Raw genomic sequence first — 17,709 nt, forward strand, 5'->3', positions numbered from 1 at the left:
TTTAACCGTCTTTAAGATGGTCACAGCCATAGATTTTTTATAAATGACATAACATTGAATTAGAAGTACCTAGAACTAAAAACTTTAGACCTATGATAACAAGTGCACATATGACATGTGCCAAAACCCTGGATGATGTGTTCAAGAGCTGACCTCTTGTTTTCTGGCCAAATGGAGCCTTTTGCAGGTCCTATTTGTCCGTGTTGATCAGTATGGTTTGAACTTTGGTTAATCTTTCCTTTTATCTCCTGATTTTGGTCAAGAAAAGCTATTCGTTTGCCATATTCTATGATAACCACTTCTTCAATCGTAAGTCAAGGCATCTAGAAGACCACTTGGTTCTTTCAGGTCTCATAGTTAGGTCTAAATTTTTATGTGGAGAAGTTTCCTAAAGGAGTGTTGTTCATGGGTTCATGGGAACAACACCCCTTAAGGAAACTTCTCCACGATTGAGTTAAGCAAACCCAATTTCTTCTCAAACATACCACCAACTTCAGTTTTAACAATGCATGATCTGGAACAGTCATATTTTTCCTTTATTCACCTTGTCTGTTACTTAATCACCTTTCTCTTCAATAACTCTTGTGTTGTGATTTTCTCTTGTCCTGTGTGAAAGACACTTTGAAAACCATTAGTTAGGTTCAGGGGGACCCAAAACGGATATATCCACTCAAAACTCACTCGAAAATTTTGACAAAACCAATACTTTCTCCATATACTATGTATATAGGGAAAAAGTGACCCAAAACCGATATATCCACTAAAAACAAAACTATAAAATTTTGACAAGTAAAACAATGCAGAAAAAGACCAATGTAACCATAAACATTAAACAGAAAATCTGATTTTAATTCCAAGACCACCACAGTACTTTGCCTCTTTAAGATTCAGATAATCATTGTAGGAAGCTCCTGATTTAAATCCAGTACATAGAAACTGGGTTAATACCTACGATTAGTCTACACAGAACACTATAGGTTTAAAAAAACACATTGATAATACTAAAATGGCTTTATTTGTAGATGGACAAAAACGACATAAACAGTAAAATAGGAACTGGTGTAAGAAGTTGCGAGGAACTATTGGAATACTTTCCGATCTTGGCGGCATATGCAACAACGTGAGCGATGTAGTTCTGTTCGTGAACTCTGTGAAACAAATGAGCTTGGGGACCTGAAAACACAACAACATTATGGTTACAAAATACTTCAATCAATATAATCATTGACTATACACAGAATAGACTTCCCATGTGAAATGAAAGTTAGAAGCCATGAAAATAGGTGAAGTTCAGAACAATCTCACCAGAGTTTACTAGTGTATTGTGTTGAATATTAATTATAACCAATGCAGTACCATAGCAAACAGCTGATTGATTTATCACTTAACACAGAATATTGCCATTAGTTAGCGACCATCTCAACAGATTGCACCATTGCACCACGTTTTTTTTTCTTCAAATTTTAACATTACATGAGAAGTCTAATGCATAATCATTTTGTTTTTACCCTTTTAGTATTTGTTTATAGCAACAACAACAAAATTGCAAAAAACACTGGTCGCCAATGAAAAATTGTTTATTTTTGAAAAAGCAGAGTGGGACGCTGTTCCCACGCATTCCTGCTCCACTACACCACTGAATCATGACGAGAAACAAGACCTGAAATATGACAGACCTGTAGCATAAATTGCAACGTCTCCTCCGTCATGGCGAGCCTCCTCCTCCAATACAACGGCTTGCTGGGCATAGTCAAAGCTAGTGGTGTCCGATGAAGAGGGATCTTGGCGGCTAACGTTGCCTTCCTTCACCTAACAAACAGAGGATTGTGTAATTTCAAATCAACGTCTCCCTCTGACTCAGTATAGAGGTGGGTGTTTTTAAGTAATAGGATATTAACAGGCCCGTTTTTGACCCTGTCAGCGCCCTAATATATAACAGGATGTCCACCAACTGGGTGGTGGCGTGAATTTTGTATTTCTACCTGGAATTGTCAATTTACCACGATCGTGCAAGACAACAGTGACGTTTCCGTAACCGCGGGAGACGATAATATGTCTACACACGGCCACGAGGGATGATCAGTATTATGCCGCGATCGCGCACGACGATAATGATGTCCACATGGTCGCGGGAAAAGATAAGAATTTTACGAAAGACGATGATCTCCATTATGACCGCGGTAGATGATTACCATTTTTCCGCAATCGCAGGAGGCGATTACTATATCCACACATGTGTCCACACGACCGTGGAAAATAGTCAGTATTTTGCCGAATTGCGGGTGATGATTACGATGTCTACACAGCCGCAAGGGATTATCAGAAGTTAACTGCGTTCGCTTGCAAATACAACCACCATTTTTAATTTGGCAGTATGATAGGGGATATGCCTGATCAAAAGTCCCCGGTGATTTGTAAATAATTGTACAAATTGTTCCAAGGTTTCCTAGCCTTCTCGTGGCGGAACTGGATATGCCATCAGTTTACGGCTAACCGACTGGCAAACAAATATTACTTAATCAATTTTCATTAAGTATGTTTATTTTATAGTGTACATATGAAATAGCATCTGGATGCCTCAATAATGAAGATTGCATTAATTAAAAATTAACTTTTGTACCTCGTACTGGAAATTGTCTTTTCCTCCACTTGCATACAGCAATGTTGTGAATGAGATGCCATCTTGTTTGGACACTTGAGATAAACCTAAAGAAAACATAGTAGAGAGATAACTAAAACACGAGAGCAAATATAAACATAAATTTTTTACTAAAGATTTACTTTTGTCTGGTGTGAAAGAAAAACTGCCAAAAGGGTTTGATTGACATTTATTTGACAAGCTTGCATAAATAAATACCTTTACTTAATTTTATTGGGGAAAAATACGCTTGTTGAATCATAATAGACTTGTTTAGTAATATCCAATGTTTATTAAAATAAAAGATAGCTTTACTTTCAGCTAAGTGTAAACAGTATATATATAATTATTCCAGAATTACAGAAGAACTTCTAATAAATTTGATAAATATTTATAGCTTGTACACAGCTGGATTCAGCCTAGACAACCAAGAAATTTGCATTCCAATAATCAATCCCTACATGACAAAATAAGTGTTTCATTACAGCCTTAAACGTATTTGAAAGTCTGTCTTCTTTTCCATTAAAACATCAAATGCTCAGATAGGAACCTATTCATGATGAAAGCCAGATATTAGTTAGATCTGAAGAGTGTACCGTACCGAGGATGTTGTTGCCTCGGGGAGGGTTGCCGTTGATGGCGAGAGAGTGAGAGTGGTCGCTGGTGACGATCACCAATGTGTCGAGCAAGACTCCTCTCTCAGCCAGTAGGTCCAGTGACGCCTGAACAGCTGACTCCAGAGCCACTGTCTCGTCCAAAGCTGCTCTGGCCCGACCACGGTGATGAGAGTAGTCTATCATGCCACCTTCCACCTTTTAAATACAATATCAATTTGTGTTCAGTATTTAAAAGGCCAGCTGATCATATGTGTGAGAGAGGGAAAGAGCATATTTAAATCCCCACATGGCCACAACAATTGATTGATACAAATTTGAAAATATTAACATTCTAGTTAAAAGTGCAATGTCTTTTACTTTCCTCATGTTTTGTCTACCTATTTTCACTTTTCCCCTCTTACATTATTACATTCAAAACTCTATCTTTGTATAATCAATTGACCGCTTTATTTTCAACTCAAATTGTGTGTGTGTAATTCAAAAACTCTAAAACTGTCATTTTGAAGATTGGTTCATCAGCAGAAACACAAGTTACTTGTAGGCCTACATCATCTAGACCTTCCAGAACTTCATGTGTGGTAACCATGACTAAATTCAAAATCAAACCAAAAGTCCATCATTTTAATTTTCTATTTTTTTTGCGAAATTAAATAATTATAATAACCCCATATATACAGTCCACTTTATTATTTCTAAAATAACCTTTAGAATACGCTACAATTTGTATAATTCTCACTAAATACTTTATAATGAGTATTAATACTCAATAATCAGTTCCATAACATTGAGGGCGAAGATACCAAGCAATACTGCAATGCATATAGAAATAGTCTGTACGAATGTAAAATTCCTATAGGTCCGATAGCTAAACTGAAATAAACCCAAAGATCTGAAGATAGAACTGTTTGCACAGCACCAAGATTTTAAGAATATTGTACAGCGCTGATGGAATTTCAAAATATTAACTCAGGTCCGATAGAAACCAAAAAATGATCTAAGTCCAACAAATGGATGGTGGGAGCCAGGTTGTGCGCAAACTTGTCTTAAATAGGCCTGACGAACCCTACCCTTCACAGCTGTTTTTTCACTGATCTCATACACGTTACCTAACAACGTTGCGACCTTGCACTTAACTCTACAATGTTAAACAGTTACTTTGCTAACCCAATTTATCGCCTGACTGTGTTACTGTTCGGTGGTAAACAAACACATTGTTCAAAACTGGACTGAGCTGCCCTCAAACTAATAAATGACCCTTGTTAAGAAACCAGCAAGTGTTAGTCAGTAAATAAGCTATCAATTATCAATTATTTAAGATGGGGACACCACTTTGTGCGTATTTTAACCCAAATATGAGTAAAAAGATGAGTGTAGGATGAGTGGCGCGATCTTGTAGTCTTGTTAGTTTTGTTAGTGACTAAGGCCGACATATTCTTTAGACAAAGCTGTTAATTAATAGCCCATACAGCTAATGGCAACTAAGGGACCTACAATTTATAGCGGAATCCGAACCACGTTTTTTCCTTGTAATTAATGAATATTTGTCTGATTATCAGTATAGTGCTGTAGATAGTCGTAGTACTCATTAGTTCAAAACAAAAATTCCCTCTGAATTCCCTGATGATTGCAATTGACTTATACCACTTTGCCCACAAATAGAACCAGAAAGGTTTTATCCGTTGGTACCAACTACTTGAGTTTAAAAAAATATGACTTATACTATTATGGATCTCATGGGCTTATTTAAAGGGTGTTGTAGATAGGTTGTTTAACATTTTTGTCAATAAGCTTGACAATAAATTATGGTCACATATCACTGGGTTGAATATCCATTCTATAGAGCTACCATATCATAATTACACACCACTAACAAAAATCCTTTTTCACTTTTAAGAAGTACTTTGAGTGCTGTCTCAGTCATCTGGGTCAATGAAGGCATCCCTGCTGATGTCTTGTCTCTTTCATAGTCCATCTTCATGTGTCCGTTGGCAAAGAGTCCTGAAACAGGCCAACAATCAGCAACAACCAAGCACTAGTATAAGATCTCTAATTACTTGCTTTTATTTGGTTTAACCTATGTTTGAACACAGTGTACAATTAAGAACTGTGATTGCGTTTGTATATAGTTTACACATAGTTTTTCTATGCATAATTTCTTAGTGATAAACATGCTCATTAAAACAACCCTTCCTGAAATACAGATCGATTAATAATTAGTTTAATTTATTTACCGAGAACATAGTCCACATTGTTGGGATCCAAGCGAGTCAGATCGTCTGTGTTTGTGAGGTAGCTGTGGCTGAGCCCAAGCTGTTGTTTGTGTTTGACCCATGTTTGTACCAAGTCTCGGTTGTCGCCTCGGCTACATGCCCACGTGTCTCGGGGATCTTGAGGCGTCACTGATGAGTTAGTCATGAGACACTGCCTACCTCCTCCCATGATCACCTGTTTCAAAAGTTAACATATTACGGATTGAGTTACGTGGAGGGCTGTATTTTTTGCATGTAATTGCAAAAATAAATTATGTACATACATAACTTTTCATTATTTTACTTTATTTACTACTACTGTACTTAAATCCTTTCTGAGGTGCTTGATTAAAACTACTAAATATTTCTTTGTTTGTTTGAAATAAATAGTATCCAGATATTAATCTTGCTATAATATGACAAAATATCAAAATTATTTAGTCTAAGAATGATTTATTTTACTTACTGGCTTACCCCTTGTTCTGCTGGATAAGGTCCATGAACAGATCAGTAGTCTATGTGGACTTAAAAATGCTAGGATAAAAGAGGATCAGAAGCTCTTTAAACAATTATTTAAAACTAGTGGCCTGTAGGGGCCATTGCCCCTAATTTAGACACAATTGTCCATATGAAGGCAACTCCCCATTTCGCGGTAGTACCTAAGTCTGAAAAATATATCTATGAATTTGTCCCTGAATTTTAAAACAGGAAGGCCCATTTCCCTGGAATCTCTTTTTGTGTAGCGGAAAGCGACGCAAAAGCCATTGCACTGTTGTATTGCCTTATACTTTTTATGAAGTTAGAATCATGTAAAAACATGACTTTTAGTTCGTAATTTTTTTGGTGTCATTGGAAAGAGCTTAACGTGAAGTTGTGCAGGAAACTTTCTTTTTAGGGAAATAATCAGAGACTGAGGCCCTGGGGTCCTTTAAAGTTTCGTATTTCTCCATAAGATTAACATGGGAAACAAAAATTGTTATGCAACTCCAGCTGTTGGCAGAAATTAAAAGTGAGAAGAAGAAATTATGTTAATTTTTAACAGTCAATAAGTTTGCTAATTTAACAGTTTGCTACAAACATTTACTGACTTGGTTGAAATGAAAGACATATTTACTATTTGAATTTAGGTTGGCGTAAATATTACAATGGAAAAAACAAGAGAGCCTGGATAAATGGTTATACTAAAAATAAAACTGAATTAACACTGTGCTGCATTTCTTAATAATCATTGAAAGAGCCGATTTGCAAACTATGGAATCATAAAAAAGTCATAAAACATCACCAAGGAGAAGAAATAGAAATAATGTGTGTTTTTTATATATATATATAATCGTTATTATGGACAACCTAATGCGGCTATGAGTAAGGCTATATGTAGAAAACGCTAAAAAAATCTGCTTTTGAAAAATGATACCCTAAGATATTTTTACAAAAAATGTTGATTATATCGATCTGTTATGTACATCTTGAGTATTCCATAATCTTTGAGTCGAATCTTTTAAAGTCATCAAAAATTATTACTGTTACTTGTTTTAAAATAACGCCTGTAATACTTAGAAATTGCTCGATTTCGAGCAACAGGGACACTAGTCTTATGGAGAAATACGAAACTTTAAAGGACCCCAGGGCCTCAGTCTCTGATTATTTCCCTAAAAAGAAAGTTTCCTGCACAACTTCACGTTAAGCTCTTTCCAATGACACCAAAAACATGTCAATCGGTTCAGTAGTTTTGGAGGAGTAATTGTCACAAAAAACATGCTTGCGTATTAAATAAGTATAGATAGATGACGTTCTCTTTCAGCATTTCTTGTGTTAGTTGAATTCCTGGATACTCTTCCACGTCTTGCAGGTCTTCCCCTACCCTGTCTAGTTACTTCACTCATTATAAAAACGGACAACCAAAAAATTAAACGAATACATTTCATTTTGAAACATTATTTAACAACATTGACTTTCGGAATAAATGTAAACATTACAAATGAATAAGCAACAGCTGTTTAGAATGCAGACGTTTTTCAGTCCCCATGCTTTTCTTATGGTTGATATTTTACGTTATATCTCATTTTCTGGTAACTTTATGGGAATTCTGCTATTTTTCCCGAGTCCCTGGGGTCAAGACCTTTAATTTAAGACCCCTCCCACCTTTCTGCGACTTACCAGACGTCCACAATTTGCTGGTAAAAATTTTGTCTTACAGAATTATATATATGAGGAAATTAATACAATTAAAATACTGACAAAGACCAAAATTGATTAGCTTCAAGTTTTGTCATTTAAATAGATTTTAAATATGGTACATCAATTGTTCATTAAAACTTTCCACTTAGCATGTAATGCTTTTATTTTAAATAAGGTACCTGATTCCCTGGTACCTATGTAATTATAACTGTTTATAAGTATACTAGCTGAACCCGGCAGACGTTGTCTTGCCTTTGACTATTTATAATTTAAGTACCGTTACGTTTAATTTTCAAGATGATCTCGTTCGCATGGCTCAATCACGTCCTGGTTGACGTTCGTTCGCTACGCTCACTCACCTTTAGGTTGGAGCTCGTTCGCTGGGCCTCGCTTGCCTTCAGGTTAGCTCGTTCGCTACGCTCACTTGCCTTCAGGTTAGCTCCTTCGCTACGCTAACTCGCCTCCAGGTTGAAGTTCGTTCGCTACGCTCACTCACCTTTTGGTTGCAAATTAGCTGTTGTCATAAATGTAAAAGAAATAATAGTGCTGCACCCTGTTGGTAATCCATGTAACTTTAATGCTATTGAACATCATAGAACAGAACCAACTTGTTTAATTGAAACAGCTGTTAAGATTCATTAATTCCATTTCTCATAAGGTTAACATGGGAAACTCCAGAGCCACTGGGGCGGAGCCCTTTTGACGGATCAGCACCAAACTTCACACAAACCTTCCTTGAATAATGCTTAATAATGCCTGAAAGATTCATTACAATCTGTCGAGCGGTGTCCGAGTTTATCCCTGCCAAACAAACAAACAAACAAACAAACAAATATATATACAAACATCCTCTTTTATACTTATAGATTTTTCTCAAATGAGTAACATTACCTTTAAGTTCTTGCCAGGTTCATCCTCTACTAACTGGCGAGCAATGTCTTTACAATCGGAGGAGGAGGACGGCATCTTAGTGTCACATTCCCACTTCCTGTTGGGGCAGTGAGCGTAGAGAGCGCTGGGCGTCGCATGGGTCACTCTGGTTGTAGTTACAAAACCTGTACCAATAAATTTATAAATTTATTTAATTTATAAATGTATAGCTACCAAATTTATGAGCATAGTAAACAAATCTGGATCCGACAGCATACTTAACATGCTTTAAAGGAAGATTTTATCATCTCTGTCTTTTTCAGAACCATCTATTAAATAAAAATAAACTCCAGCTGATCTGGCAACCCTGGCAGAGAATCGAAAACACATCACGTAAAATACTTGGAAAAATCCATTCCCCAGCCACAGTCACCCTATGGCCCTTACACCCTTCTAAGTGTGTATACTCTATAGGTGTCACAATACTGGCAAAATGTACATCAATAACTAAAGTCAACATTAAAAACAAAAGGGAACTGATTTAAAAAAGATCACAATGCTGCGTATTACCTGAATATGAGTGAAATATAATGAGTATAGAATGGAGTGAGACGTATTTGCTAGTTTTGTTACTGACTAAGACCAGATTTCTTTAGCCAGGACTATTCTTTAAAACACTAATGATCAAGACCAACTCCATAGTTTTAAACCATCACCAACTTTACAGGTACTCATTTCAATCACACACGTACAAAGAACGTTGAGTAGTAAGTTATAAGACTTTAACTTTAAATGAGAACATAGGCTCTGCTTTGCAAACGAGACAAGTTAAAAATACTTTGGCTATCATTCAAGTTGTTCCGTCAAGTGTCTTTGTTTCATCTATTAATTTTATATGTCTTTGTTTTTAACAGTCCATCTGTAATTCCCATCACATTACCATATGTCAATTTTCATTGTTGCATTCATTCATCGCGAATCACCTCTCATAACAACATGTTCTCATTATTTCTCTCATAAATTAAATCTTTTATACCAAAACCCTCGATCTTTTACTCTTTATTATTAATAACACCGCACATTTTTGGTCCTTTCGAGCCGCGGATTATATCTATGAACATTAGTGCGACTTTTTTCAAGTTAATTTTCAATGTCTCGGTTGAACGTATTTCATCCATCGTGAAGCCGCCAAAGACAATATCGCCATCGCCATTTTGAACTTTTCATCTACGTCACGATACAGTCCACACTCCTCTCATTCCAAGTGTTCAACATCGTCATCGTTCTGCTAGTTCCGCTCCGCATTCATCACTTCAACATTTCGTCTACAACTTCAGCTTCAAACGTCATGTCAAATCAAAAGTAAGGTTATGTTTGTAATTCTTTGAAGACATGAAGACAACTCATCGCATCTCATCGTAAGTTCTGACAATAAATCAATACCTACAAGAAAATAATAAAGAAACCCTGATTTTATTCCTCAGTCGTCCTTATCCTCAAATTAATTACTCCATCCAACAATAACTAGACTACTTACTGAACTTATTGAACAATCTAGGCCTAACTTTCAAAATGAGATTTTCAACATTTTCCAATAGAAGCAAATTGCAATTAAATAAATTAAATACGATCAGTGAGTATATTCAATCATGTCCATCAGAAATAGCAGAAGCTCAAACCGCTAAACTTACCCTTTATTTGCACGAAGCTAAAACCATTTCTGCCAATTTTGAATCTAACCTAGATAAGCTTCTTGATGTTGATGACGATACTAACGTTTTTTCTAACAATGAAGAAGCTATTTCAAAGCTCCAGAACGACATATCAGAACTATCAATCAACATTCAAACCAAAATTTCTCTTCTTATTCAGAACTCTAATGATGAACACTTGTCAATTAACTTGGTAACATCAAACCCAACCTCTAGGCCTACTCATAGCGTTGTAAAATTGCCCAAGCTAGAACTGAAGTCCTTCAATGGTGACACTAAAACATGGATATCCTACATTAACCTTTTTGATACTACTATCCACAACAACAGTAGCTTATCCCTTGTTGAAAAACACCAGTACTTGATAAGTTCACTTGAAGGCGAAGCCTTACACCTAATCAAATCCCTACCGATCTCGTCTGGCAACTATACAGTAGCCTATAATGCCTTACGGGAAAGATACCACTCGAAGCGTAGGCTAATCTCTGTCCACCTCAGTAAAATTGTCGATTTACCCAATATTAATAAAAAATCTATCAAAAACCTTAGATCATTTTTAAATGAATTTAATGAAAATGAACAAGCTCTTAGTGTTCTTGACTATAATGTCATGGAAGACAACTACCTACTAAGTATGTTGATCTTACGAAAAATGAATTCCAACCTCTGTCAGTTTCGAAGGTTTTGAGTTTGTTGTAATAGATGACCAATGCAGACCTAGAATGCTGAAATAGGCTTGTTGTGTGGCATCATGAAAGAACATAGGAGTTTCTTACCATTTCAACATTTCAAAGTCATGTACAACAATTCCACATACTAAACGTAAAGTGTTGAGCATCATTGCCCAAATCTATGACCCAGTAGGTTTTATAACACCAGTAACTATGAAAGCTAAATGTTTTATGCAATACCTTTGGACACAGAATTTGAATTGGGATGATCCCTTACCCCTAGAATTGACTGAGTCCTGGATGGGTTTTCTTGAAGAATTGTCTGACGTTTCAACTATCCTAATTCCAAGAAATTTAGAGCTTACATCAGGCTGTTCAATTCAACTTCATGGATTTGCAGATGCGTCTCTTCATGGTTATGCTGCTGTTGTATTTCTTCGTACGACTGCTGATGGTCAAGTTATCATCCGAAACATTATATCTAAGACTCGCCTTGCTCCTTTGAAATCAGTCTCCCTTCCTCGTTTAGAGTTATGTGGTAGCCATTTACTTGCAAAACTAATGAACTACTGTGTAAATATTTACTCTTCAAACTACCAAATAGAATTGATTCAAAATTGGTGTGATTCAACCATTGTCCTAGCATGGATAAGTACACCCCCGTACAAACTGAAAACATTTGTCTCTAACCGCGTAGCAGAGATACAAGAGTTGACTCCTATAAACTCGTGGAAACATGCGAGAAGTTCTGACAACCCAGCCGATTGTGCTTCTCGTGGACTTTCTCCCTCGTTGTTGAAAGATCATCCCCTATGGTGGACAGGACCCACCTGGTTAGCAAATAATCTGTCACAGTGGCCTTCAGATGACTCAATTTCTCTCAAAGAAAATGAAATTCCAGAATTAAAAAAGGATCCTACATCGTGCTCACCTCCTCTGAAACTCCAGATTTGTTGCTTAAATTTTCAAATTGGACCAAACTACTAAATGTCCTAACATTTGTATTACGCTTTATCAATAGATGTCGCAACCACCCTGTCAATACTACTGAAGGTGATAGACCTACCCTCTCGGAAATACAGTCGACTGAAAAGCTTGTCATGAAACTTGTACAAAATGAAGCTTTTTCGGAAGATATTGCACTTTTGAAAGACAACAAACCATGCAGTACAAGGATCAGAAGATTGTCTCCCTTTTTGGACAGCGAAGGTATTCTTCGAGTTGGAGGAAGACTCAACCAATCATCTCTGAGTTATGACAGTAAACATCCAATCCTTTTGCCAAAATCTCATCATGTTGTTAACATTCTGATCGACCATTTTCATTCAAAACACTTACATGCTGGACCACAACTCCTTCAGTCATTGATAAATGAACGCTTCTGGATTCTCTCTGCTAGAACCGTTATCAGAATGCGAATTTTCAAATGTTTAAGATGTTTTAAGTGTAAACCAAGAAATACCCCACCTCTTATGGGTGATCTACCCAGTTCAAGAGTCAGCTGTACACGCCCATTTCAGACAACAGGCATGGACTTCTGTGGTCCCTTCATTGCGAAATCTCACAATCTACGGTCTGTAAAACATTTCAAGATTTATATATGTGTATTTGTATGCTTTGCCACAAAAGCCGTTCATCTAGAACCTGTGACTGATCTTTCTACAGCATCATTTCTAGCTTCTTTAACACGATTTGTATCACGTCGAGGTCTTCCAAAAACGATTCATTCCGACTGTGGTACCAACTTTGTCGGAGCTGATTCATATTTTAAATCAATCTTCAAAACTATTGAAAACAAACAACAACTCTTGGACTTTTGTAACCTTCATTCAATCGAATTCAACTTCAATCCACCAGCTGCCCCACACCAAGGAGGCTTGTGGGAAAGTGCTGTCAAAAGCATGAAACATCACCTCTATCGAGTCATTCAACAAGAAGTTCTCACAGTTGAAGAATTCTTCACTCTAACTGCTAAAATTGAAGCAATTATGAATTCAAGACCATTGACTCCTCTTTCCTCAGACCCTTCGGACTTAACAGCATTAACTCCGGGCCATTTTCTCATTGGCTCTTCTCTAGTATCTGTTCCTGAACCGGACCTCACCGATTTGACTTCCAACCGCCTTAAGCGTTGGCAACGTGTCCAAGCTTTTACCCAAAACATTTGGCGACGTTGGAGCCAAGAATACCTAAACACCCTTCAACAGCGTTTCAAGTGGAACATCAAAAATGAAAACCTCAAGGTTGGTGACCTTGTTCTACTTCAAGACACCAGAACTGCTCCCCTGTGTTGGCCATTAGGTCGAATAGTGGAAACTTCACCTGGACTGGACGGCATTGTCAGAGTGGTCAAAGTTAAAACAGCGAACGGACTGTATACAAGACCAGCGATAAAAGTGTTTCCCATCCCTTAAATGTGTTCCTCAGACAATCAATTTTACATAAATACCCCCCTCAGTTATTGTTTTTGTTAAAAGTAATATTTTAATTTGTTGAACCTTGTTGGTTCAAAGGGGGCGGTATGTTCCGTCAAGTGTCTTTGTTTCATCTATTAATTTTATATGTCTTTGTTTTTAACAGTCCATCTGTAATTCCCATCACATTACCATATGTCAATTTTCATTGTTGCATTCATTCATCGCGAATCACCTCTCATAACAACATGTTCTCATTATTTCTCTCATAAATTAAATATTTTATACCAAAACCCTCGATCTTTTACTCTTTATTATTAATAACACCGCACACAAGTAGTCTAAAAAGTATAACAATCTTAAAGGTTACCAGTGCATTAATCTACCTCGCTGTGTATCCTGTGTCTGTGTGTCTTTAAGAGTCCAAGAAACTATTGTTTATTATTGTATCTACTGCTAATGACAAGAATGCTAAGAAATGGTTTTATATTTAAATCAAATTTGAAAAAATATTTTTTGGAAATAAAAAATACTTTGACTTTGACAATAAAATTGATTGTTTATCCAGCATAATAGTGAACACAGATTTGTGAATTTTGAGTAATGAGCAGAGGAAGATTGATTTTCAGATCCTTATTTTTGAAAAGTATAAAAAGATCTTACATATCTGAAAGTACTATCTGGGAGGTTTAAGATAAGCCTAACGACTATAGACAGTAAAACTTTTTCCGTTTCAACTCTTGAGTTTTTTGTTTTGCTTCATGGGCATGACTATTGTAGGGATTCCTTTACAGTAATTAAATGCAGGTTAAAGCTTGAATTGAACTAGAATCACATTACTAAGAGAAACAATTAACTTACCCTGTACATTTACAATTACCCTGTACCCGGTACATGGTTTTCCTCTTAGCTAAGGAAATAACAGGGTTGCTGAAAAGATATAGCGTCTTGCCTTCTAAACAGGTAAGATCCCGTTAAAAGTCAATAGCTTTTTTAGGTTTTGGAACTTGACACAACTGTACACAATTATCATTAAGTTATTCAGTTGATGTCATGTCAATCTTTATAATCATGTCAATAGTATTAATAGTTTTCTCTCACTGCTAACTTCAATCAAAAACTGCTCCTTTTACCGCTTTTGGTTCATGCTTCGTTTGTTAAGTTCCACACACAAATTCAATGATAGGGCAAGAACGCAATCCAAATGTCAGTCAGTCTTAAGAAAACCGAAATTTGTAAATTATTGTAGGCTATACATTCCATATTAGTTGTGTGAAACAACTTTCGTATTTACCTGTTGTTTGCAATGTTAGTGTTCAATTCTAGAAAGTCCAGAGTTCAAGTTTATCAGTTTTAAAATAGTATATGTTCTGATAAATGTTCTAACCTCCTATTTCAAGAAACAGCATTTTTGAGTCCTCACTACTACTAACCTGTGCTTTTCCCCGCTGCTTGTGCCCAATCCACGATGGTGCTGAGCCTGTGTTTAGGATCAAGAGAAGACTTGCAGTCGTCCAATGTTACAGCTGCGCTCACACCAACCGTTTCAAAATTGTTCTTCACTCCAGAGAATATTGCAGTTGCAGTACTGGCTGAATCAGGCACTTGCTTGTCCACACAGTAAGTCTACAACATAGATAAAAGACATGGATGAGAAGTATTAATGTTCTGGAAAACTGTTATCTGGGTTGTACTGTATTTGGTTGAAATTGTGATTTAAAATAGTGAACTAAAACAGTTTTACAGATCCAAGAACACTGTACATTTAAAATTCCCATATGTTATTATTGTTATGGGGAAAAGGGAAACTGGCGTATGGCAAATGTATATCCTTTATTCTATACAATCAACATTTTATCAAAAATCCCTTATTATTCCCTTTTTAGCAAACCTAAGTACTCATTAAATCTAATGTTATTTAAATGGGAAATATATATGACTTGTTTATGGAAATATTTTAGCCAAAATCTATTAAGACAATAATTTTAAATTAGCTTAGTCTGCAGGTTTGCTGTGTCAAGAATATTTTTTATCTCAGATCAGCTATGCGATTAATTAACAAAAGGTAAGTAAGCTATATGTGCAAACATTTACAACAAAAATCATTTTTACATTAAAAGGTAATTAAACCACTATTATTTACAACAAGTGATTCGGAGGCTAGCAACATGAAATAAAATCAGCAATCAGCTGATACTTTGACAAAGACAGTTTTTGGTCCAGTGTGATACCACCAAAAAACTGTTCTCAGTATTTGCTTCAACTTCGCTGCTCTCCAACTGTTCATAAACAACTTTGAAGGTAAAAACATATTCAAAACAACCTACTATAACCATCTGAAACACAGGATTGGAACAAAAATCAACAAAGAATGATGAAACATGACTCATCAACGACTGATGATATTGAATTCAAAGGATCCATTAATCAATTGGAGATGAATGATATCAAATTTACGGCCGGTCTCATAACCTTGGCACGACTTCTGAATAACAATCAACCACTTGTACGCCCATTTATGATCTCTAAACTGCATATCTTGTTTACAAGACGGAGTTAACTACTGACCTATATTTAAAAACCAAAGAAATTCATAAACTACCTTTATCAGTCCAATATGTGGAAAATTTTCAAAAACTAAACTAGAGTTTTCCAGGGACTTGTAGATGCGGGCTGCAGTGATGGTGTTAGGTCCCATTCCATCCCCAACAAACAACAAGACATTCTTCGCAACCCCTTCATTCCGTTGGGTTTTCAGCGCTTCGTCAAGTTCCCTCTGGCCTTTTTGGAACCAAAACTCTTGGTCTGGAACAAGTTTCTCAAATTATAAACACACTTCTGAAGTGTACTAAGCCTAACGTTGATATAGATATTATAACAGGTTGTTTTCCTTTTGTACATAGTTTTGGATTATCTGATTATATAAAAAGAGGGCAAACTGCACTTGTGGCAAGGAATAAGCTCAAAATTGTGGAAAAGTATTTTTCATAAATCTTTGCTGTAGCAACCCAATTTTAAATTATTTAAACGATTACAGTTTTTAGGGGTAGTTTTTCAAAATAATAATGCTAATGTGTTCCAAAGAGTTATTGTACATAAATGCAGATAAGATAAATTATAAATCAGAGTGGAACATTACCTAACCCCTGTGAAGTTCCTCAGGGCTCCATTCTTGGCCCTTGATTATTTATTATATGGTGTTAATGATCTATGCAATGCTACTAAGATGTCCACCTTTTAAAAAGCTCCTAAGGCTACGGCCACACAGGTGTTTTTTCACGCAAGAACGCAGCATGAAAAAACGCAAGAAATATGAGCAGCATTAAATGAAATGAGGTATGCCACACCCAGTGTGTTTTCCCGCAGTAGCGGGCGCCTATTTGTTTCAATGCTACTCTAATTTTTCGCGTGTTTTCACGCTGCGTTTGTGTGTGAAAAAAACGCCCGTGTGGCCGCAGCCTAAATGTGTACAGGTCAAAACAATCAGTTCATACAATAGGTCTACTTGAATTTTTACAGATGTTTATGTCATTAATTGTTGTGTTTTTTAATTGTTATTAATTGCTCAAGAAGAAGAGACAGTGAAGGACTCATAAAACTGCATGCTACTGATTCAAACTGGCAAAACTGTATAGTATAAGAAACAATATTTTTAGTGCATTTGTGGTTTTGCACTTTGAAACCTTTGAACCTGTATTGGTAATTCATTGGTCGAAAAAAAAGAAAAAAACTGGAATTGATTTCTAAAAAATTGTGTTCATAGAGATTTTTGAGAAGTAGGTAACAACAATACCAAAAAAATATAATTCAAATAAATTGTCGTTGTATGCAACATAATGTAATGAAGAAAATGAAAATTAAATGGTTATTGTTATTTACACAATCTTGCTAGAAATGAAATAAATATAGAACAAAAAAGTGAACATAATAAAAATGCACCTTTTTAACTAACACATTAAAATATATACAGAGAGTATCTAGTAAAACTTGCCATATTTAATACTAGGTACAATTTATATTCTAATCTAAATTAAGGCAGATAAGGAACAGAACCAACATAAATGTTCATTAAGATGGTTCCTGTTGTGTGGATAGCTCAGACTACATAACTTATCAATATCATCACTAAGCACGCAAGGTCAAAGTCGACAACACAAACTGTAAAAGAACTAAAGTAACTCACCTTCAATAGTTGTAACTATGCAGACGAGTTGAGCTACTAAACTCAGAGCGAGCTGGTGTCGCATTCTACCTACACCAATACGACGCACAATGAATCGCTCTCGTACGCACAGTCAAGCCGACAAAGAATAACTGTTACTAACTTAACTGTTTCTAAACAGCTGACTTGCCAAAGCCA

The 17,709-nt window shown here is 36.1% G+C and overlaps 1 protein-coding gene across 2 annotated transcripts; it reads right to left on the reverse strand.

Annotated features, from left to right (window-relative positions):
• Window positions 1-998: 998 nt before the first annotated feature.
• LOC128990867 (alkaline phosphatase, tissue-nonspecific isozyme-like) lies at window positions 999-17,709 on the reverse strand. Of its 2 annotated transcripts, none has more exons than XM_054413491.1 (10): window positions 17,533-17,709; window positions 15,952-16,154; window positions 14,783-14,975; window positions 8,574-8,737; window positions 5,487-5,700; window positions 5,120-5,253; window positions 3,240-3,450; window positions 2,621-2,706; window positions 1,677-1,809; window positions 999-1,173 (listed from the first exon to the last, which is right to left on the reverse strand). In XM_054413491.1, the coding sequence occupies exons 1-10, from the start codon at window positions 17,594-17,596 to the stop codon at window positions 1,013-1,015; spliced, it is 1,563 nt and encodes a 520-aa protein (XP_054269466.1). In that variant the 5' UTR covers window positions 17,597-17,709; the 3' UTR covers window positions 999-1,012. The 2 variants fall into 2 exon arrangements, with proteins under 2 accessions (XP_054269466.1, XP_054269467.1); XM_054413492.1 differs by lacking the exon at window positions 17,533-17,709 and adding an exon at window positions 17,407-17,519.

Source organism: Macrosteles quadrilineatus, unplaced genomic scaffold, assembly GCF_028750875.1.
Source record: "Macrosteles quadrilineatus isolate MER2022 unplaced genomic scaffold, UCM_ALF_1.0 Scaffold_3__2_contigs__length_128488019, whole genome shotgun sequence".
In the NCBI taxonomy this organism is placed as follows: domain Eukaryota; kingdom Metazoa; phylum Arthropoda; class Insecta; order Hemiptera; family Cicadellidae; genus Macrosteles; species Macrosteles quadrilineatus.

What these genes read in the sequence shown, in the direction of transcription:
- LOC128990867 (XM_054413491.1), bottom strand. Translation starts at nt 17,596, where the DNA reads ATGCGACACCAGCTCGCTCTGAGTTTAGTAGCTCAACTCGTCTGCATA. An exon ending in AACCTGGCAAGAACTTAAAG is followed by an intron (nt 5,701 to 8,573) that starts GTAATGTTACTC and finishes CTTTTGAAACAG; the next exon opens with GTGATCATGGGAGGAGGTAG. An exon ending in AAGACAATTTCCAGTACGAG is followed by an intron (nt 1,810 to 2,620) that starts GTACAAAAGTTA and finishes TCTGTTTGTTAG; the next exon opens with GTGAAGGAAGGCAACGTTAG.